The 23,063-nt window shown below is 42.6% G+C and overlaps 1 protein-coding gene across 1 annotated transcript in view; it reads right to left on the bottom strand.

The window, feature by feature from the left end:
• GABRG1 (gamma-aminobutyric acid type A receptor subunit gamma1) overlaps nucleotides 1-23,063 on the bottom strand; it is a 666,028-nt gene that overhangs the window by 539,876 nt on the left and 103,089 nt on the right. Inside the window, exons 2-3 of the mRNA XM_086962691.1 lie at nucleotides 19,831-19,979; nucleotides 14,045-14,112 (exon numbers count right to left, since the gene is read on the bottom strand). Coding sequence (XP_086818817.1) covers nucleotides 14,045-14,112; nucleotides 19,831-19,979 — 217 coding nt within the window. The remainder of the gene's footprint in view (nucleotides 1-14,044; nucleotides 14,113-19,830; nucleotides 19,980-23,063) is intronic.

Below are 23,063 nucleotides of genomic sequence, written 5' to 3'. Positions count from 1 at the left end.
GTTGGCCTCGGCACTCCGCATATGTTGGCCGGGCGACCAAATACAATCTCATAGGGCCTAAGGCCCACATGAGAATGTACTGTAGTTCTTGTTGACAAAAGTGCCAACGGCAAAGCATCGGGCCATTGAAGACCAGAACTCGCCTGAATCTTGGCTAATTTCAGCTTCAAAGTGCCATTATAGCATTCGACTAGACCAGCTGATTGGGGGTGATTTGCAGCATGAAATTTCTGCCTAATGCCCAAACCTTCACTCACTCTCTTCATGACTTGACCCACAAATTCACTCCCGTTATCACTCCACACCATTCTTGGCAATCCGAATCTAGGGAAAAATTACTTGAGTAGGGCTTTGGCTGTGGACAAGGCAGTATTATCTTTCAGGGGGTATGCTTCTACCCATCTCGAAAAGGCACAAACAACTACAAGGACGGATTTTTTTAATTATTACATCTCTCCATGTGTATAAAATCCAATTGCAGCACCTCGAACGGATACGTCGGAGGCGCAAAGTGACCAGCTGGAGTTGGAGTTCCCTTGCCAGGATTATACATCAGACAAACCATGCAATTCTTGACCAGATTCTCTGCACACTTAGGAATCCCAGCATTCTGCCATACTGGAGCCAACAACTTACAAATCCCTTTCGCACTAATGTGAGCCATTCCATGCGCCATCGTAACCACTGCAAGCACATACGCATCAGGTAACAACCATCGCTGATGTTCTGACAACTCAATCCAACAACCAGTCAAATCCAATTTTCCCGTACTCTCTCTGCATACACTGAATTCTTTCTCCGTAGCTTCAGCCTGAATTGACTTCACACTCTCTATCGTATCCTCACACATTCCTCTATCCAGAACCCATCTCGCTGGACCCGCAACATACATTCGACTCGTCACATCTTTCGCCGCTTCTTTCGCAACTTCATCCGCAAACACATTACCACGACCAACGTCATCGGTAACCTTCTTATGTGCACTGCATTTCACGATCGCAACTTGCATCGGCAACGTAAGTGACTCAAGAAGCTCATTCACCAACTGACTATGCTGAATCTTCGTACCATGCGAAGTAAGAAATCCACACTCTTTCCACAAACGCCCGAAGATATGAGCAACACCAAACGCATACTGGCTATCGGTATACACAGTCACTCTCTTTCCTTTCGACAACACACACGCTCTCGTCAGTGCAATCAACTCTGCTGCTTGAGCTGAATTTTGTGGGATACGCGCAGCTTCAACAATCGTATGCAAAGTCGTAACCGCATATGCTGCAGTCCTATCGCCATTCGGAAGCTTAAAGCATGAAACCTCTACCCATAAGGTACCATCAGACTTCACAAGAAGAGTATCTTTCAAATCGATTCTACCCTTTGTTTCTTCCTCTGTCCCAAGGACGCAATCATGCTGTTCCTGAACATCTGTCTCTACAGAAATCGGCAACAACGTAGCTGGATTCAACGTGATGCATTGCTTTATATGCACATGACTCGCCAAAAGCGTCAACTCGTAACCTGACAATCGAGCACTAGTCAAGTGCTGTGTTTTAGTCCTGTTTAATAAAGTATCCACTGCATGTGGAACCATCACAATCAACGTATTATCCATCACCAAATCAGCCGACTGTCGAATAGAAACAGCCGCTGTCGCTGTAGCTCTCAAACAACTCGGCAACGCTCTAGCTACCGGCTCCAAAGTCGACGAAAAATACGCACATGGATGCTGTTTATCGCCGAACTGCTGTGTCAGGACTGACAATGCACATCCCTCTCTTTCGTGGACATAGAGTGTAAAAGGCTTACTGTAGTCGGGAGTACTCAACACAGGAGCCGAACACAAAGCATCACGCAATTCAGAAAAACTCTTCTGACATTCGTCAGACCAAGGAAGAGGATTCGGAGTATCCTTAAGAGTAATTGCTAACAGAGGTTTCACAAGTAGCGAAAAGTTTGGAATCCATTGCCTACAGTGCGAAGTAATACACAAGAAAGCACACACTTCTCTCTGTGTAGTTGGCACATTCATTTTCGCAATCGCTTGAATTTGTTCTGGGGTCAACCTTCTTCCCTCCTTCGATAAGAGATGACCTAAGTAGGTCACTTCTTGTCGACAATACAGCAACTTCGAAGGTGACACTTTATGATGAAGGTCAGACAAATGTCGCAACAAAGAAAGAGTAGCTTCTTTACAAATCTCCTCATCATCAGCAGCAACTAACAAATCGTCTACATACTGAATAAGAGCAGCACCATCAGGTAAGACAATCGTATCAAGCTGTGTTTTCAAAGCCTGACTATAGATGGATGGACTCTCACAATAGCCTTGAGGAGCGCGCTTAAACCGGAAGCTTCGGCCTCCTAAAGAGAAGCCAAAAATATCTCTAGTCTCTTCGGCAATCGGGATACTGAAGAAAGCATTCTTCAGATCAGTCACCGAAAACCAGGCAGCTGAAGCAGGAATCAAAGTCAGCAAAGCAGTAATATCCGGAACAACAGGAAACTGTGGCACAACAATCTTGTTCACTTCACGAAGATCGATCACAAACCTATACACAGGCAGCTGAGAAGAATCAGTACGTTTCAGAACAGTCAAACCCGGACTGTTGCACACATTACCTCTCGTTTCCTCGATCACATCTTCCTCAATCAGATCATAGATGATCGCTAAAAGTGCTCTTTCATCATCACTAGAGATCCTATATTGGGGAATACGTGGCAATCTAGCATTTGCTTTCAGCGTTACAACATATGGTGGAATCTCCAAAAGACCCACATCATTAGGACCAGTAGCCCAAAGAGTATCAGGGAGAGAACGCAATTACAATGGAAGCCGATCTTTAGACAAATACATTAGAGAGATCACTCTCTTACCCAATGTAAGCTGTACTCCTGAAGGAGAACACTGCAATGTCGCATACAATCTCTTCAACAAATCCAATCCCAACAAATTCTCACCACAACCTGTCGTCAGAATGAGGTGTGCTTCCAATTCACAAGGTCCAACAGAAAGAGACAAAGGACTAGAAACTGGATTATGAACTGGGGCGCCAGAAAAACCTACCGAAACATTAGTCAAGCCAGACAAAGGTGCGCCAGGAAGTTTAGAGTGCATGATAGAACTCTTCGATGCACCAGTATTCAACAGAAAAGGCTCTGACACACCTGATGTAATCACTTCAACATAAGGTCCACTCTGATCTTCTGGAACTGACACTACTCCCTCTCTTTGTCTATGGCTATCCTAGCAATCATTACCATCAGCATTCTCACTCTCAACATAGTAATCATCAACATAATACTGAGTCGACTGACCAGACGCAACATTCAGTTGATCAAAACAATTCATAGGATTATGTGGAGGAAAGGAATGTGCATTCTGGGGAACACACCACATCCTCTACCTCTATGAGCTTGCTGAACACCTTGGCCTCTCACACCAGACACACCATTCGCACGCTGTAATAGAACCGGACAACTATTCTTGAAGTGGCCTTCTTCTTTACAATACGCACACTGATTAGGACCTACAGAAACACATTACTGAAAAGACTCGGATCTTTGCGATCCTCTCTGAAACTGCTGAGGTTGCTGAAACTCACGCTGATTATAACGAGGCGGATACGCCTGTTGCAAAGGAACCTTCGTCTTCAAATCTTTAGTCATTTTCTCTGCTTTCTCTTTCTCATCTTTATCCCTATTCTCGTAATATTGTGCAGTAGCCAATATCTGGGCCGACGAAGAAACAGCCCATGAACTCTCTGAATCCTTCAACTTATTACACAGCTCGGGTAGCAGATTATGAACAAACTTATCTACAAACAACCTTTGGCCACCTTCCGTACTCATGTCTTGACCACTGTGATCGATAAACGTCTCTTCAAACCTAGTGAAGAAATCAGACACACTCTCATCTTTCTTCTGCTTGTATGCAGGCAACTTATCCCAATTCACTCGCATAGCAGGCATTAGAGTCTTCATATAATTAATAATCCTACCAGGGAGATCCGCAACTAAAGCCTCAGGTTTAGTTCCACCACCTTGTTGACAATCTGCAGCTGTAATGTTAGCCCATGTATCACCTAACTCGTTCGCATGATTCTCGTGACGAATCTTTGCCCATAAAGGTTGAGTAGCTACATTACCAAACAACATGTCTATATCGGCTAAATTCATGATGCACGCGTCAGCTGTCTGTGACAACTCTTTGAAGTACCCTGCAGGATTCTTTCAGGGGTTAGGTAGAGTCAGCTTAAGGGCCAAAACTTCAGCTCTCTTCCACAGAACATGTACCCAAACATGCTGAAAATGAGCCTGTACACCAGCAATACCCGCATTAGCATTAGCCTGAACTGCCTCTTTCCATACCAGAGGAACTTCTCTCATTGGATACTGTCTTGCTTTTCTCCTAACAGAAGTATCAGGCTCAAACAACGACTGGGAAGGAAAACACACTCCTAAACGAAAGCAGCGCCGCAACTGCTTTCTCAACATCGTATCGTATCGTAAGGGGTGCTTGTAAAGTGCACTGACACCGTGGGTTTCCTGGCGCTGGTTGGAAGTAGAGGGGACAGAAAGACTAACCAGATTGGGGGAAAAGCCAAGTTTTTAAAGACTTACGGAAAGAGGTCAAAGAGTTGGAGGTTTTAAGAGAGAGGGGAAAAGAGTTCCAAAGCTTGGGGGCCAGGTAAGCAAATCTCCGGCCTCCAGATCTACAGAGCTTGTAAGAAGGGACAGTCAGGAAGTGAAGGTGAGAGGATCTCAGATTGTGAGATGGGCGATAGGGTCTGATGAGGGATTTTACAAAGGCAGGACAGGGGCCAGCTAATGACTTGAAAATAAGGCAGCCGATCTTGAAGGCTGCCCTAGAGATGACAGGGAGCCAGTGGAGTTTGACAAGAAGGGGCCTGGCGGATTGCCACTTTGGAATCCCTAAGGCCAATCTCGCCGCCTGATTCTGAACCACTTGCAGTCTAGCCGTCGATGTTTTGGGCAGACCGTGATAGATCGAATTGGAGAAATCTAGGCGGGAGAGGACGAGGGCCATGATAACCTGCAGGAGGGCATCAGGTGTAAAGAGGTATGCCACTTTCCTGATCCTGCGCAGTTGGTAGATACAGGACGAGACCACGGTCCCCACCTGCGGCCCTAGGGATAGGGCGGAGTCGATAGTGACCCCCAGGCTCTTCACCGAGGCTACGGGAGTGGGAGAGGGGCCCAAGTCCGCCGGCCAGAATTGAGGCCCCCAGAAGGTGGCGCTCCTACCGGGAAGGAGGAGCTCCGTCTTACCGGGGTTCAGCTTTAACTGGTTGTGGCCCATCCACTGGAGAATGTGGGACATAACTGCCTGAAAGTTGGGGATAGCAGAGGGGGAATTGAGAGAAAAGATGAGCTGCAGGTCGTCCGCGTAATTAAACACGGTGACGTCCCACTGCCTCAGAGAGAAAAGAAGGGGACGAAGATAAAGATTGAAAAGAAGAGGGGACAAAGAAGAACCCTGGGGGACCCCGCAGAGCGAGTGCTCTCTAGGAGCCCTGAAGGCGCCCAGGCTAAGGGTCTGAGACCTGCCGGTCAGAAAGGATCTGATCCAGGCCAGCGCCGGGCCCTGGATGCCAGCCTGTTCGACACGGTGGAGAAGAATGTTATGATCCACCGTGTCGAAGGCCAATACCAGGGCCTGGGGAACAGCCTTGTCAACACCGTCTCTCAGGGCGTCCAGCACGGCCAAGTTCACTGTCTCCGTAGAGTGGCCGGGTCTGAAGCCTGCCTGGTTGGCCTCGAGAAAGTTGGAACTCTCGATGAACTGCGTGAGACAGGTGGTGACGTGGGCTTCCAGGATTTTTGAGAAGAAAGGTAAGAGAGAGATAGGGCGGTAGTTTGCCGGGACGGCGGGGTCAGCTCCCGGCTTCTTCAGGAGGGGCACCAGCACAGCCTCCTTGAAGGAGCCCGGCACCGTACCGGAAGAGAGAGAAGAGTTTAACAGGGGGAGAATGCAGTCGGGTAGAGAGTGGCAGATGTCCCGGAGTATGGAGGGGGGGCAACAGTCATCTGGAGATCCCGACTTGATGCGGGTAGCAAGAGTGACCAGAGATGTAGAGTCTAGAAGGGGAAATTGTGTGAAAGATGAAGTGTTGTGAGGAGGGGAGACAGATCCAGCGCCAGGAGACATTACAAGGATGGTGTCCTTAATCAATACGATTTTTTCGATAAAAAAAGTGCTGAGGTATTACATGCTTCCTGTGTGGGGGCCTGAGTGGGGAGCGTCCTGGGGTCGGAAGTAAATTCATTAAGCACCTTAAAGATTTCCTTAGACTGGCAGGGGGCAGATAAGATTTTACCTGAGGCATAGGTTTTTTTAGCAGCCAAGATGGCGAGTTTATACCTATTTCGGGCAGCCACATAGGCATCTCTGCTTGAAGAGCAGTAGTCCCTCCTCCACTTGCGCTCAAGCTGGCGAAGTTCCAAATGGAGAGTTTTTAAGTGGGGGGTAAACCATTTTGGGGAAACTTAGTGGGGGGGGCAAAAATGTCACTGGCTGTAGTAAGCCAGTCTGCCACAAGCCCATAGAGCTCGTCGGTGCCAGTGTCATTGGGTAACAGGGGATAAGTTTAGGACAGATGAGCCAATAGTTTGGAGGGATTGACAGCCTTCCACTTGCGAGCCGTGCCACCCTCCCGTGGGGGGACCTTAATCTGGCCAACCGCCGAGAATGTGGTGTCGATCAGACAGTGGTCTGACCACACGCAAGGTGTTATAAGTGGGCGAGAGGACGTGACTCCATGGGTCCAAATATGGTCGAGGATGTGGCCACCCTTATGGGTGGCAGACCTGACTAGCTGGATGAAATTCAGGCTCGAGAGACCCTCGAACAGTTCGGAAGCATGTGGGCCAGCGTCCTCGTGCTGAAACCAGTAGTTAAAGTCACCAATGATGACAATACGGGGGGAGCAGGTAGCAATGTTGGTCAGCTGGTCGATGAAGGATGAAGGGAAAGATGGCATAGAGTGGGGGGGACGGTATAGTAGCACAAGAGTGACTGCACCTACCTCGGTCCCCAGGCTAAGGACCAGGGTGTCTACTTCCGGTAGAGTCATGCCCGCAGAGGCGATGATCTTAAGATCCTTACGGATTACCGCCGCCACCCCTCCCCCGTTGCGGCCCCCTGATCGGTTGGTGTTCAGCAAAAAATAGTCAGGGGGTAGCATGGCCAAGATGTCTGGGAGAGAGTCGTCGGTAAGCCAAGTCTCTGATAGCAATAAGACATCGGAAACCACTATCGTCCCTTTCGCAAACTCAGACATTACATTAAACAACTCCTATGGGGTCTGACCCAACTCACCATCTTCCCATTCCTCACGGAGGAAAGTACACATGATATCGAAGACGTACCTCTGCTTCGGTGCTTCCCATTGACGGAAGACATCCATAACCGACTCTAAATCATATCTCGAAGAATTAGTAACCCATTTACGAGCCAAATGATCCAACACTGCCCGCTCTTTGGGACCAGGAAACTGGCTACCTAATTGTTTACGTGCTGAAACGGGGTCGCATTCAATGACCCAATGAAAAGAGAAAAAAGACCAGTAACAGTATCAGTCATTCTCTGTCGAACAGAAGGAGAAGTCGTCAGAAGGACAGGAGACAAAGCAGACTGAGATGAAACAAACGTAGGAGTAGTAACAGAAGAAGTAGCAAGTACAGGAGAAAAAGCCGTAGGAGTTTCAGGCGGAACTTATAGCAAAGTCGGCGGCCCTAGAGAAGGCTGCGCCAGAGGAGAAGGAACCAGCTGAAGAGGAGCTGGCGGCTGAGCAACAACAGGAGGCACAACAACTGGAGGTTGCGCAACTAAAGGTTGCAGAGGTGCCGTAGCACTCTGCACATAAGGGGGTGGTGAACTCAACAAATGTGACATCAAAGGATCCTTTTCACTTTCCTTCGTTGCACCTTGTAGAAGAGGTGGCAAAGCTGGATAACATTTGTCGATAGCCATTTTATGTTGCCTATGCAACTCTTCATTTGCTTGATCTTCTTCATTATCTTTAAACTGCCTAGCAGCTTGCATTATCGATATACCCTTCTCTCTTTTATCTCTTTTTGCTTGTTTAATTGCTCTATGTTTGGCTTCCTTACGCCAAAGGCGGAAAGAGTCAAACATTGCAGGCCGGGCTTTCTTCTTAAATAGTTTAACTTCCAAAATATCTAAAATCTCTGTGTCGAAACTACCATGTTGTGGCCATTTTAAAATACCGTCTTTCCTAGTTTATCGGACCCATACTTCATTAAACATAATGGGGCCCACGCTATGTTTAGAATAGAGCTCATAAGTCGGAGTTCCAGTCCTCCAATCGGGAATCCCTGTTACAACCACAACAAAACAAATTCCTAATTCTGCTAAGACCAGGCATCTTCGCTCACTAATCCAGCTTCAAACTTCAAGGGATTACCAAAAACGATAGTCTCGCAAATATACGGGTCCCTCGGCTGTGGCACTTGCAAATTCCAAATCAAAGATCCCGAAGGAAACCCAAAACTAAGGACTGGGAGCGACCCACTTATATTTAACTGAAGTATCAAACACGTCACCAGAAGACCATTCTATCGTCTCGCTCTATAAATCATCACGAAGGGTCCAAGACAGGGCAACAGTCAGGGCAGCAGTCCTTCGTAGCCGTCGGAAAGCGGGAAGCCTCGTAGCAAAAACCTTCAGTCCACATTCGACATGCAGGGGTCGATGAAGTGGGGGCCCTCTTCCAGAATTTCCTCACAAAGCTCCTCACGATCTTCAGGCTTGGACAATTACCACTGAAGTCGCCCCACATTGGGCGCGAACTGAAGAACCGGGTTTTAGAACCCAGCGGCGTCAGGGGCACGCCCAAAGTCTTCGGGTTCACCTGTCTTAGAATACAGAGACACAGGATACTTCTCGGTGACGTCAAAGATCAAATTTATTGGCTGCAACCAGGAACAGAAGTCTACGAAGTACGACACAAGTAGGTTTGTCAGGGACTGCTCAATTTCCGTATTGCGAGACATCGTCTTTTATGCCAAAAATCACATTCCGGACAAACACCCACTATTTACGAATTGTCCAATCATAGGTAACATTGCAAAAGGTATCGCATAACAACAAACCCACTTTTCAGTTGTCCAGCCCACCATCAATTACACCGGAAAGCCCAACATTCTTTCTCGAGCAGGCCGGACAAACCCATAATAAAGGACCACAACCCATACCATAAATAGGCCATAAAGGAAGGAACAGAAACAGATGAGAGGTAGGATAAGGGGTGTGTGTGTGCATACCAAACTTTACAATCTCCTGTGCTCTAAACCTTAATCTTAATCAGCTACCGGGCAAGGAACTGGCTTAACAAGGCCAGCTTCAGGCAACAGGGTCAGTTCACTCAGGTCATTCAGAAGTCAGCTAACGTGTACGTGTACTAAAGACTCGTTCGGCCGTAGTCATCGGCCTATGTGAGGGCAACCACAAAACGGATGCCATGCACAAAATGGAACCCAAGGGTTCAGAATGAAATCCCGAAATACGTAGTGAATCCATTGGTCTAATATGGCGAAAACACTCGTACTTGCCGCACTCACTAGTTACGGTTCGCTACTATCAAATTCGTAACGAAACCATGACCTTTATGAAACAGGTTCAGAATTCACGGAACCTCAGTCTATTATACATGATTTCTTATTGCACCACAAATTTCCAAACTGAATAATACTGGTGTTTAGCACCTCAAGACTATGAGGAGGAGTGTTCAATTTGTCATTGCTTCACACAGTGCAGAAGACATTCATTGCACTTGGCCTATCACCTATGGATTATGTCATTCTGTATTATACCTCCTGGCATATGGGGCTTCTAACTAGAATAAGATTCATTGTGCATTTTGTACATTTTAGGCATTGACTGGATTGTGGTGTGAGCTAATTTTCATCCTCCTTCATTTCCTCTCTCTTCTTTGCTTACTTCCTCAAAACTCTTCTGTTCCTAGTCTAAGTCAAAAGGTGATAAGCTGTGCTGCTTGAAAGTTCTTTTGTTCAATGTCAAGAGGAAACTCCAGCCATTAATGACATGCATAACATAAACATAACATAACACAAAATTATATAACAGAATTTCACATGCCAACCTAACATAAAAAAACACAACATTCATGACATACATGTCAAAAACATATAATTTCCACTACTGTAGTTCTTTTTCAATACCTACATATGTACAGCTAAATGCCATCATTATGCACTATGCAATTAGCCTAACTTTTATTGCCTAAACAATAACACCTGAAATGTAGACAAAGTGCACTACATGTTCCTTTTTTATTTTGCCTATTCCCACCACTATGTCAAGACATTAGCCAACAGCCCGCTGATGGATTTTGACAAACATATATCAATCATATTACCTTGTTATCAAAAACGTCAACCACTGATTCACCTCAAGCATCCATTCCTGGCCTCCCTCAGACACAGCAATACCACAAGATCTAAACCCCAAGCCAGTTGATACACGGGGGAACCCAAACTGATGAAACATCCCTGCAAACAAATGGAGTGCAAATGGAAACAGGAAAATATAGCCAGGTGTAAGTTTAAATCTGCCTTGATACTACCACCAAACCATACGGACCACCAAAATGTACCACTCTGGTTGATTGCATCAATGGCAGCCCCATTAGAAGCAAATAAATATTTGCCATTGTGAAGGATTTCACTTGACCAGGAGCTGCCTCCATATCTATCAACCCTCTTTTATAACCTCTACAACAATCTCCAACAATTAGTGCTACGGCCAGAGCTGCCAACTTTGGAACCAGGTTTGAGCCACAGCATCAGCTCAACGTGTGCCTGTGCCTAAAATAAAACGTGACCTAATGTAATTTAACTGGTGCTCATATTAAGCACCCCAATACCTTCAGTACATATTTATGCTATGTAAAACTGTAAACAAAAAATTATCTTCAGCAACAAAATGACTGCCATTTACAGCTACTTCAAACCACAACCGGATCCAATAGACCTCGTCAAATGTCTCTTGATCTTATCCAAAGAAGCAATGCTAAAAGCAGCGCCCTTCATCTCCCCAGGAGAAACCACGGCCACCATGAAACCCATTAACTCAGGATCCCAATCGTGCCCCAGCTCCCACCACGCCTACTCCAGAGGACTGTAACCAATCAGTGGAATATATTCACACCCATTCTGAATGCATCCTTCTTTTCTGCGACTTTCCCATATGCTTGGAAACATTCAACTGCCACCTGTTGCTGATAAAATGCTCTGTGGAGCCTTCAATGCTTGGCAGCTACAGACTGATCTCCCTACTGTCATTCACAGCCAAGAGAAAATAATCAATAGACATCTCATAGAGTGCCTCAACAACCACCACCTCTTCAACACTTTACAGTCTGGTTTGAGACTCAACCACAGCACATAAACTGCCCTCATCATCACCACAGATGACATCTGCATGACTCTGGACAAAGGAGACACAGCAGCATTCATCCCCCTGGACTTCTCCCCAGTATTTGATACAGTCTCTCACTGCTTCCTCATTCAACACCTACACAACATTGGAATCCAAGGACACAACTCCTGACTGTAAGAAACCAGTCAGTCAACCTGACAACTTACACCTCAGATGCCTATGACATCATATTCAGAGTTCCCCAGGATTCTCCTTGGGCCCAACCCTCTTTAACAAAAACATGATCCATCTAGCCAACATCATCTGTTCTCACAACATTAAGGTCCTCTCCTACACCGGCAGCATACAACTTATTCTCACTGACAAGGCACCTGCAGTTCTGATGAAGTTCAATGCCTGCATGACTGAAATCCCCCACTGAATGAAGGCCGACTGTCTAAAACTGAATTCTGAAAGACCAAAATAGTGAGCTTTGGAAACAGTACTTTACTGTGGGCCTTCACCTGCTGGCCACTACAGCTAGGACCGATAAACGTCAAGAACCTTGGGATTGTCATTAACAGCAAACTCTGCATGATTGCCCAAGTCAAGGCTATGACCACATTGTGCTTCCAAACTATGAAGATGCAGAGGAAGATTTTCAAATGGCTCCCAATTAGAATCCAGAACACCATCACACATGCCCTGGTCACATGCAAGCTGGACTATGGGAACACATTCTATTCTGAGATCAACAAAAATCTCACCAGAAGGCTGCAGTTCAACCTCCTATACTGCATTCACATGATGGGTAATTTACAAAAGAAAGTTATATTCAAAACATCCTATACTTAGTGGATCTTTCAGTGCAAATATATACGGATATATGTACAAAATACCAAGCACATCTGTGCAGCACCAACAAATCATCACATTTATGTACATGTTGCCATGTTCTGCAGATTCTGTGAAATAGCACCTGATAATTCTTATGCTCAAGTTTTCTCTTGGTTTTCCATCGACTCAACATTTGTACCATCCATTCAGTCTTCATTTGGGACTGTAATATGTGTGCTTGATATTAAAACCCTCAAATGATCATTAGTTTATAGAGCACTATAAACTATTATCGAATGGAATAATGCCCTAGCAATGGATTGCCTTTCCTAGTGGCACATTTGTATGTCCTGGAAAACCTCAATGTATCAAAAGAAGCTTTGACTAGTGCACTGACTATGTTTATCTGTATATTTGTGGGTGAAGTGACTTGAATATACATTAATACAACTACTATTCAGTTATTAAGTTCACTTTTAACTTTATTATATGGAGGCTTTGACAATGTTTGTATATTTTAGTATACTGTAGAGCAAAACTATTCCAAAGGTCACTGCTGGTACATGTGCACACATGCACAAACACAGGTGGCCATTTTGAATGCAATGGTTATCTCTCAGGTTACACAAATTCTAAAAGTGCTTTCTTCAGATAGCAGAGCTATTTATTCAGGATATGTAGTAAGAGATGGACTGGGGCTCAGACAGAGAGTTCTTAATGTATTGACAAACCTCCCAAGTTTAGACCTCATATAGCAGACCACACCTATATAATGTGTGACTCAGACTAAGCTTTGGTGACAATCATTTTCCTCGGATAGCGAAGAAATATCTGAGGTTCATTAAATGTTAAACATACCAAGTGAGCAGTTCAGGATTACATAAACTGTAAGCAAGTAGCAAGGACCTTTTCACCTGAAGCCCAGTCCCTGTGTGTCTTGTTAGTTTTACACAGTCTTACCCATTGTTTGAATTGTGCTGTATCATGGAGTTGAGCTTTCTCTTTTCCTCTCTCTCACTCACCCCCTTAGACTGTGTCACACTAAAATAAACACTGCAGTGTAAATGAAGAAGTTATTTACTCATTGAATGCTTGCCCCCAAGTCTGTTCAGAGTGTTATGTACAAAAGAAACAATCAGACTCATGACCAAAGAGACCTTTCTGCGTTTTAGTGAAGGTAATCACCTCAAGTATCCAGACAACCACAAAGACTGCTGGGATACAAATTGCTTTAAAAGAATACAATAAATATTCATAATTTCAAACAAAAGGTAAAAGTTTATTCAGTAAACAGTCCTAGTTCAAAGGTACTGTCAGTTGAAGAGAAAAATATGAGAAAATATTTAACAAGAGCCTCAACAGTGGAATCAGAGAAATGTTTAAAATTATCGCATGAAATCAATTTTTGAACCCGGTAATCTTGGGTCAGATAATCATGCACTGAATCTCCTAATGGGGCATGTTATATTTTCAGTTAGGGTGGTTACTTTTTTTAATATTTATATTTGTAGTTTATATATGGTGTAAAATGAGTTGCACAAGCTGTGATATTACTTTATAGTGTTGAATACACTGTTACAGCGGGTACTCACATGGACCCAAACTGAGGCTTCAAATATTGATTGCATGGTATACAGTTGGGCGATGAGCTCATGATCTAGAAATAACACCATACACCTCAAACTATTTTAAACCTTATATTTCTCAACGGTATTGTCAGATGGTAATCACAGGTGCTGGGATGTGCTTCAGTGTCGCACTGGTTGATGGGTCGTGACTTACCATATTGATCGGATCCACTGGACCAATGCTATTGACATACACATCAATATCAATTACCGTTGGTCTCACTGAAAACAGAAAAAATAATCAATATTCAACCCAGAATTAATATTTCCAGTGCAACTGCCAAATTCATTTCAATAAACAATGTTCTCTACCCGAGACACTTTGGAGATCAAGCATGTCAATATTGTGCATTTAGATGCCCACAAATATTGCATATAAATTTGACAGCAATTTAGTTTGTGCCATGTTTGTCTTTTAAAATCTTGAGACTCAGATTGTCAAGACTGATTAAACTGATAAGACAGGTGTATAACTGATCACTGAGGGCCTGATTCACAAAAGTTTACTTAGACAAAAAAGTCTACGTTTAGACCTGAATTCTACGTTTAGACCTAAAGTCTAACTTTACTGCAACTAAAGTTTGAATTTTAGTCTACGTTTAGACCAAAAGTCTAACGTAGGCCAAAGGTCTAACTTTACTACTACTAAAGTTAGACTTTTGGTCTAAGTTAGACTTTTTGTCTAAACGTAGACCTAAAGTTTAACTTTAGTAGTAGTAAAGTTAGACTTTAGTTCTAAACTTAGACTTCAGGTCTAAATTTAGGGCCCGATTCACATAGGTAAAGTTAGGAGAAAGTCTATCTTCACAATTTTGGGTATTCACAAAGGGCATTTACTACTCGTAAATGCCCTTTGTGAATACTTAAAGTCATGAAGTTCGACTTTTGGTATTCTCAAAGGACATATATGACTAGTAAATGCCATTTGTGAGTACCTTAAGTCGTAAAGTTAGTCTTTCGTCTAACTTTACCTTTCTGAATCGGGCCTTCATACTTTTGGTCTAAGTTTACTTTTGCAAATCAGGCCCTGAGATTAAGAACTCTGGATGCCACATGACACAAATCTTTTCTTTTGCCATCTAAACATTTGTAAAAGCTCGATTTCTATATCTTCAGAATATCAACATATTTGTCATCTAAAACAATATTATTAAAAACGTCCTTGGTATTGGTTTAACACTACTTTATTTAGTGCATTATATTGTACGACATTTCAACCAAATTCACTACTTAGTCATATCACTAAATCATAAGATAATTATTGATAAGTATAACAGGTGAATACAGTAGATTATAAGGTGATGTACATGATTTAAATTTGAAATTATAATAATAATATTACACTTACCATAATGATGTATAGTAGGCCCAGCACTGGATGCGAAATAATTGTAGGTCAAAATTACTGACCCTAATATAATATTATACAACAGTAAGAACCATGGGTTTTCATTTTTAACTGTTAATATTTTGACAGATGGTGGTAGAGGTATCCTCTTTGTTGATCTTTACATAGTTGTGAGTTCCCTCTCTCCACTCCTGGATGGTTTTATGCAACCTTAACATCCAAATGATCAATGACCAACAACTACCTTTTTTCACTATTTCCTTGACAAGTCTCATGTCCTTTGCACATACAACAAATACCTTTTGTCCGAATGAAAATTTAAAGGATGCTCAATCGCTGAATACATTGAATAAATCAAGTACACGATGATGTAAAGTATCTCGTCCACAACATATTTTTCTTCAAATTAAGTTGCACGTACCTGACAGTCTCAATTGCTGTGCACGTTCACTCCTGCAACTACAGTCTCAACTATGAATCACACTTTTCATTTGAGTTTGAGAAGTACAACTGTGTTCCCTCCACAAAAAAAGAGAAAATGTGTTCCCAGAAATTCTGTATAGCTAGAGAGTCGCCCTTAACCTACTAAAACTGCCTGTAGAATGTCAACATTAATTTTCTAGTTAAGTTCAACCTAGTCTTCGTATTGAAGCCCTGCTCCGAAAGCATGATTCTCAAAGCCATTTGGACACCAATATTGGATTTATATTATGAGTGTAAATAAATGTTTTGTCTTCACTTGTTGGGTGGTCAATTTTAAAAGGCCCATTACAGCTATGGATATGGTTGGAGATGTAATCCGTTTGAGTAAATCTGTACCCAGGATGATAATTGGAAGGGATCATACTTGCATTTAATGGGGATGCACAGGAAAGAGCTTCTCCATGGGTAGAAGTAATAGGCCTTCCCTGCAAATGTCCAGCTGATTAGTTCGAACTGGACCTGCCCCAGACCTGTTGGTCTCGCCTGTAGTAAGTCCTGAATCCCAAGTGTTGTTCCTGAGGTCTGGAACCCTTCACTGTGTCTGGTTGGACATCTACCTACTCTGAAAAACTGGTTCTTAGAATGTTTATTAGCTTCAAAACCTCTGGAGAACCGGGACAGACCTGCCAACCCAATCCTACTGAAGTGCAACGCTGCTGGGCTGAAGATGCAGGTTTCTCCAACTCGTAGCTTGTGTAAAGCAGCAAATCCACATTAGTGGTTACCTATGGAGGAGGCATCTGGCCTCTTGTGCCCTCTTTGGCTGTATCCTGCAGCCTTGCTCTGCTGACGGATTCTGAACTCCTAAATAGTTACTAAGTGTGAATGTAAAATTCTTGACTTGGTTAAATTGCTCATAGTATTTGGGCATAAAGGGACCTTCCCTGGGTGTGACATTTGAATTTCTCCTACTAAGAACTTTTGGGTACTCATTCTTTGTACATTTAAGGCTAAGCAACTACCACTTTCACATAAAAGTAAAGAGTGTTGATCACACAGAGATATTGCTACTGTACACCTATTCATAATACAGTTAGGCATAGATACTTTAACAGCTAGTTACTTCACATATCTCTTTGTCTTGTACATTCTTTGGCGATAACCAAACAAGAGAAGCGGTGAGGCAGTGTGATGGAGTCCAGAATCACTACTTTCTGTCTTATTCACTTTCTCTTTTCCAGCTTCTATCATTGACTCATATTCCTGTGTATGAGGTCATTGGTGGAATCGAAGAGAAACTGAAAAGAATTTTGCTCCTGTTGGATTCTGCACACAATATTAGAGCATCTGTTTATTAAAGAAGGGCAACCCTATATGACCATGAGGACCAGGGTAACCACATTTGAATTGAAAAATGGTCCTGTGGGACCTGTTGGGAGATAGAAACCTAGTATATGCCTTTGAGGTATCCAAATTCAATTATTGTAATAAATCTCTTGCTAAAGAACTCACTTAAGAAAATAAGTTCAAGACAGACTTTGTTTCTTTCAATGATACATAGGTCAATTTCAATTACAGCCAGGTGTGAGAAAGGTACTCATAGTGCAAACAATGCAGTGCTCAAATTGTGGACATATTTACAAAACAAATAACACAACATACTGTACTATTCTCTATGGTTGTAGCTGTAATTTCAAATTCTTCTCCACATGGTTAGTCAATTTGTATACTGTACCCTTGGTATCGCATATCATCTGAGCTCAGGAATCAAGAAGTCAGTCTAGCGTGTGGTTAAACCAGCCCCAAACTCTATTATCAGACTAATCACTATATTGTGGCCCTTGATTAGTGCAGAGATCTGGCCATGAGAAGTATTTGCAATATACAAAACGAAGATATGGAAAGTCCAGGGATGAACTTGAATACCATTGTAGTCTCACTCCAGGTGGTGTGGTTGTCAGATGACTACATTCTGATGAGAGCCTCATAATAATGCTGCGTCAAAGCATCAACAAACCCTCCTTTTTCTTTGTCTAGGGATTTGTAATACCAAGGATACAGTGTACAAATTGACACAATCAGTGTTGGGAATACCTTAAAGGCATATACAAGGTTTCTGCCTCTAAATGTGTCCCAATGACTATTGTTCATTTAAAACAAAAGATTAGTGCCAGAAATGTGTCATAGGAGTGTGATGGAGAATGCTGATTTTATTCATTTAGCATGGAATTGTCCCGCTGTCTAGGCTTCATGGGAAGCGGTTTTTGAACATCTTGAACTAATGGGTGAGATCAAACTCACGCCCTCACCATTACTGGCGCTACTGGGGTATGTTTTTACTCTGCGGGTTGGTATTAGGCGCTTTACTGCAATTGCACTGCTGTTGGCCAAGAGGCAGGTCTCTTTGCATTGGGGGAGTTTCACTGCCATTGGAGAAAGCCTGGCTGAAGGATTTGATGTGTTGTGATACTACCAGTGATGTCTATTCATCCTTGCTACCTCCCACCTCCTGGCCAAAAATTATCGGCAGCCGCTTCGCTCCTATTTGCTACTCCATCCTGAACTCACTGACTGATATGTCTCCCACTATTCAAATAATTGCGATGATAGTTGGCCAGTTGTGATGAACTTAGTTATCAAGATCTACTATTATATGTACCTGCACTGTGTTGCTTAGTGGCTATTCTGTTTTCATTTTTCATGCGATATCTGTAATGCTCTTCTATATGTCAATTTGTAGATATATAGCTTGTATTGTGTGCATTATGGCTTTTGTTTTATTTCTTTGAAAAATGGCAAAAAAAAATAAAAAAAAATAACTAGTGCATTCTGGCAGAAAGTTACTGTAAATGTAGGGGTCAATCAACAGACGCACATTTCTCAGTATGCTTTGTTTATCAGGTACAATAAACTCCATCTAATCCCCTGCACCTCTATCGCCAGTCTATCTCCAGTCTAGTTTTCAAGCCAACAACTTCACCTATTCTCTCTCTGTCTGAAGACTGTTAATATGGTGAATTTATGACTGGGCATTAGATATTTATTTTACAATTCTTAATGTACATCTCTTAGTTAAAGGGCTTAGCATGTGATTCTTTACATCTGCCTTATTAACGGATGTGTTTAAATTGTGTCAAAGTATTTATTCGTTTTAAAATTGTGCCCCCATTCTGCCCCTAACTAATATATACCATCTATCCTAATCTTAGGTTTGGCATCACCTGCAATCATCTACAAAGGAAAAGATAGAATGTGTACGCAGTTTGAGACTAAGGGTCAGATGTTCTTCGCAGTCGCAAAAGAGAAATTGGCCCATTTGTGACAGAAAAAAACAGTGGTGGTATGTACACATGCTATTCGGTGACTCACAATATAGTGTTTGTGAGTCGCTATTAGGAAGGAGCGAGCTAAGGGCGTCCCTTGCTAATAGCAAGTCCATATGATATGATATGCGAGCGCATTTGCGGTTGCAAACCACTCACTGTTTACCACCTACTTCAAATAGGTGGTAAGCCACTCGCAAAGGAGAGTTTACCCTTTGTAAATGTATGCAAAATATTTTTAAAGAGCAGGCAGTGGTCCCATGGACCACTGCCTACTCTTAAAAAAAGAAACAGAAACTTTTAATATTTCTCTTTTATTAAATGCATCCTGTTTTCCTTTAAAGAAAATGGGCTGCATTTAAAAAAATATATATATCTTTATTTAAAAAGTAGTTACAGACATGGTGGTCTACTAACCCCAGGAGGCTACCATCCCTGTTGGCACTGGCCATTCTCAATGGGTCGCAAATTGCACCCTGCCTCATGAATATTGATGAGGCAGGTCATTTGCAACCCCATTAGGAATTGAAAACAGTGTCTGAGACGCTGTTGTACATTCCATTTTGTGGGTTGTACATTGATAGGCGCAAAACAACGCAATTTGTGACTCGCAAAATGGAAAGATCGTACATCTGTCCCTAAGTGCGTATGAATGTTCTATACAGCTCTGATGAATAAAACAGAAAAGGTAAGAGGGCAATGTTTTACTTCTTTTCAAAGAGAAGCTACATCACATGTGTGACCTTCATATAGATTACAATACCCAAACATAAACAGGTAAACTTACAGTGTAGTTGCTTGCCATTGTATGATTTCAACTGTTAATGGTTCACAAAAAACACATACCTCCAATATCAGGTCGAAACTTGTTGTCGTAGCCTTGAAGTAAAGAATTTAGAATATGAGTGATGTCTCCTTCATGAATCTTTGGAGCTAGAATCCATGTTCTGTTAAATGTCAAGTCCTCTTCCTCTTCCTCATGAACCTTTTCAGTGCTAACGAGTTAGAAATCATATATAAGACATTTAATACATGAAATTTGATCGTGAATATGAATCTTGACAGATAATTATGGCTGAACATATTTCCCATTGCTAAAAAAGCTTAAAGACAGGACGGAGAGGCACGGAAAAGTATGACAACATATTTGGAAACAAATAATCAACCCTTGGGAAGCATTTAAGTAACACAGTGCAAGCAAATGGGATATTAGTTGCGAAGGATGCAAGTCCTTTTCAAGTATTAAGTCCACAACTCACCGTGAAGGAGATCTAAGTACACAATAGTAGCACTTGGCTACTATACCTTGGCTTCAAGGTAGCAAAGCAGAGCAGTACAAAGCCTACCCATGAGAGGTGGTGTAGACTAGTACTTCCAGCTTGCTCATACATAGCAAAACTACTCAATAAATCATTGTCTAGGCAGCATTTTTTCTTATAGAAAGGAAAATGACTTTATTATGCACATACTATTAAATATTACCCATTAATTTAGAAATAGCTACAATTAGGTTGGATGAAAATATCTATGCTGATAGCCTCATGACACGTTATACCCTTTATAGGTCCTGAACACTATTACCAAAATACCCCTCCACTCACACTAGACACAATATAAGGGGGTGTTGTTATAAAAAGACAGTGGCTTTGTCAGGGTGTCACAACTCCAGTAAAAATAGAAGTATGACATGATAAAACAATACAACATTGAAATGAACAGATACGGTATAATTTTTCAATGACATTTATGAAGGATTAAGGCCAGTCATGATTCACTGTTATCCTCGAAAGCATTTTAAATCATTATATCATTGATCATCATTTAAATATGTAATGCTTAATTAAACCAATATTGTCATTGTTAATAAATCTGTATCAATTTATTTCAGCATATAGATGAGTCTCTCTTCTACTTTTAACTTTCTTCATCTGCCACTTTAGTGCCAACCACCAGGGGGCACACGACTCCAAAGCCTTTATGCACATACACAAGCTTCAGAAGCACTTTGCAAGCATGAACGGCCTCTACTGGGGTCAAGGCTATAACCCCCTTAAAGACTTTGGGTGACTTTCGTGGGACATCTTCTGGGGGTTGTGGAGGCTGCTGTGGTGCTTTTGTCAGTCCCCTCAAACACTCTGCTGAACTGTTGGTGATTTGCCGCCCTTCCTGGGGTACCACAAAAAGCATTATTCTCTGAGGCCTTTTGTGTTATGGTATGAGCCCTTGCTCTGCATTGCTTTTTCTCTTAATTGCAGCCTCATGCAACAGTTTCCATGTTGTGGAACTGGAAGCCTGTGCTCACTAGGGCACCCGGCTCCTGTCTTGTGTGGAATTGGCTCCATTCTTGTCTCTCACACCTAGGGGAGATGTCCATGATTCGTTCCATCTACCTCCCCCCAGATATGGACACGGGTCTACCATTCATGGAGAGCAACAGCGCTCTTTCTTGACTCCTGCTGTCATTGGAAGATGGAGTCCCTTCTTACACAGGGGGAAGGGATTCGCAGGGCTATATGTCATCTCAGGGTAGGGGCCCCACACACCCCCCTCTCATGAGTTAAAATGAAATATAAGAGTTGGTGCCAAACCCCAGGAGCTTGACCCTCCCCATGGGCAGTTTTTGAAAACACAGGTCAGTTTCTATCTCTGTTGAAGGATTTTTAATAACTCGGAAAGCATGGCGCTCTGCCCTGTGAAATCGAGCATTAGTGAGATCTATTGTGTATGGTGCAACCAGGTAAGAGGAGAATCCCTTTAACCCCTAAAATTTGTGTAGGGAAACCCTGCACTGTTAAATATGCATCAAAGCCATGGGCAAGCATAAAGTAATTATATAGTAAAGTGATATTGGCACAGTTCAAGTAAATTCATAAGAAAAAGTCAATGTTCTCGTAGGTAGAAAGTTTCTTTGTCTTTATTCCATCTTCAATTGAGCAAAAGAAACCATCCAACACGTGTTTCGTCGCCAAGGGAAATATTCCAGTGACTTCTTCAGGGCTGACTATTGAAGAAAATGATCTTAGTAGTCGCTCCGCCTGTGATAATTCCGACCTGTGCTGGCCAAGGTAATGTCCCAGAATAGTGGACCAATTTTAAAGAAACGATGCACCACAGTAATGGTTAGTGAGTACGCCATGAGTCTTCCGAGGACGATGAGTAGTTCAAAACCAGAGTGTGGATCTCCAGCAATTGCCTCTTGGTCCCTCATACTACTGTTGAATATTTATTATGCATTTCCTGCCAAATACGAACAGTATCCTTCATGCCCTTAAAGCAGTAGTTTGGATCCCCCAACTGAAAAAAGCCTATGGTCTAAACCCAGCACTTGTTAATAATAAAAATCTACTTGATTGAGGTCGTCCTGGACTAATAGACTACACAAATGCCCTGAAAACGCACCCCGAAAATACAACGTAAATCGAGGAGTTGAAGCCCCCCTCATTTATATGGGAGCTTCATAGGTTGGACTGCGCATCTCACTCGACAGTAGCTCCATATAAAACTTCTAATGGCTCCTTCCAGGCACCTAAAAAAGAGTCTGAAACTCGTTCAGCGATGGCTCAAAAAAGACAAAGAATTCCGGAAGGGTGCTCATTTTTCAATATAGTATTGTCCAATTATAGTAAGTGATAGTTTATTCCATGCCTTCATTTTGGTGATGACCGATATCAGTAGAGGCTCATAGTTCAATTTAATTATTTCCCTCACCTAAGGTACAGTTTAACACCGAGGTATACAGCAATTGAGACTACCCCTACCATTGAGGGTATCTGGCTCAAAATTTATAAGGACCTGTGTTTTAGAGTTATTTAACTTATAACAAGAAAACATGGCTATCGAGTTCTGATGTATATGTGCTTGGGTACCTTCCTGAGTATAGCATCCTAGCATGTGGAATCTTATATAATGCCTGTAGTATTTGTATGAATTTGTCACTGACACAGAAAGCACATAACGTAGCTCACATACAATCCCAAGGCATGCGATCAAAGGCTTTCTTGGCATCTAATAGGATCATACCTATCCTAGTATTAGTTTTCCCCGCAACATTGAACGTGGAGACTGCTGTTAGTGTGACT

Source organism: Lissotriton vulgaris, chromosome 3_1 (genome assembly GCF_964263255.1).
Source record: "Lissotriton vulgaris chromosome 3_1, aLisVul1.2, whole genome shotgun sequence".
In the NCBI taxonomy this organism is placed as follows: domain Eukaryota; kingdom Metazoa; phylum Chordata; class Amphibia; order Caudata; family Salamandridae; genus Lissotriton; species Lissotriton vulgaris.
This window is presented reverse-complemented; position numbering and strand designations above follow the sequence as displayed.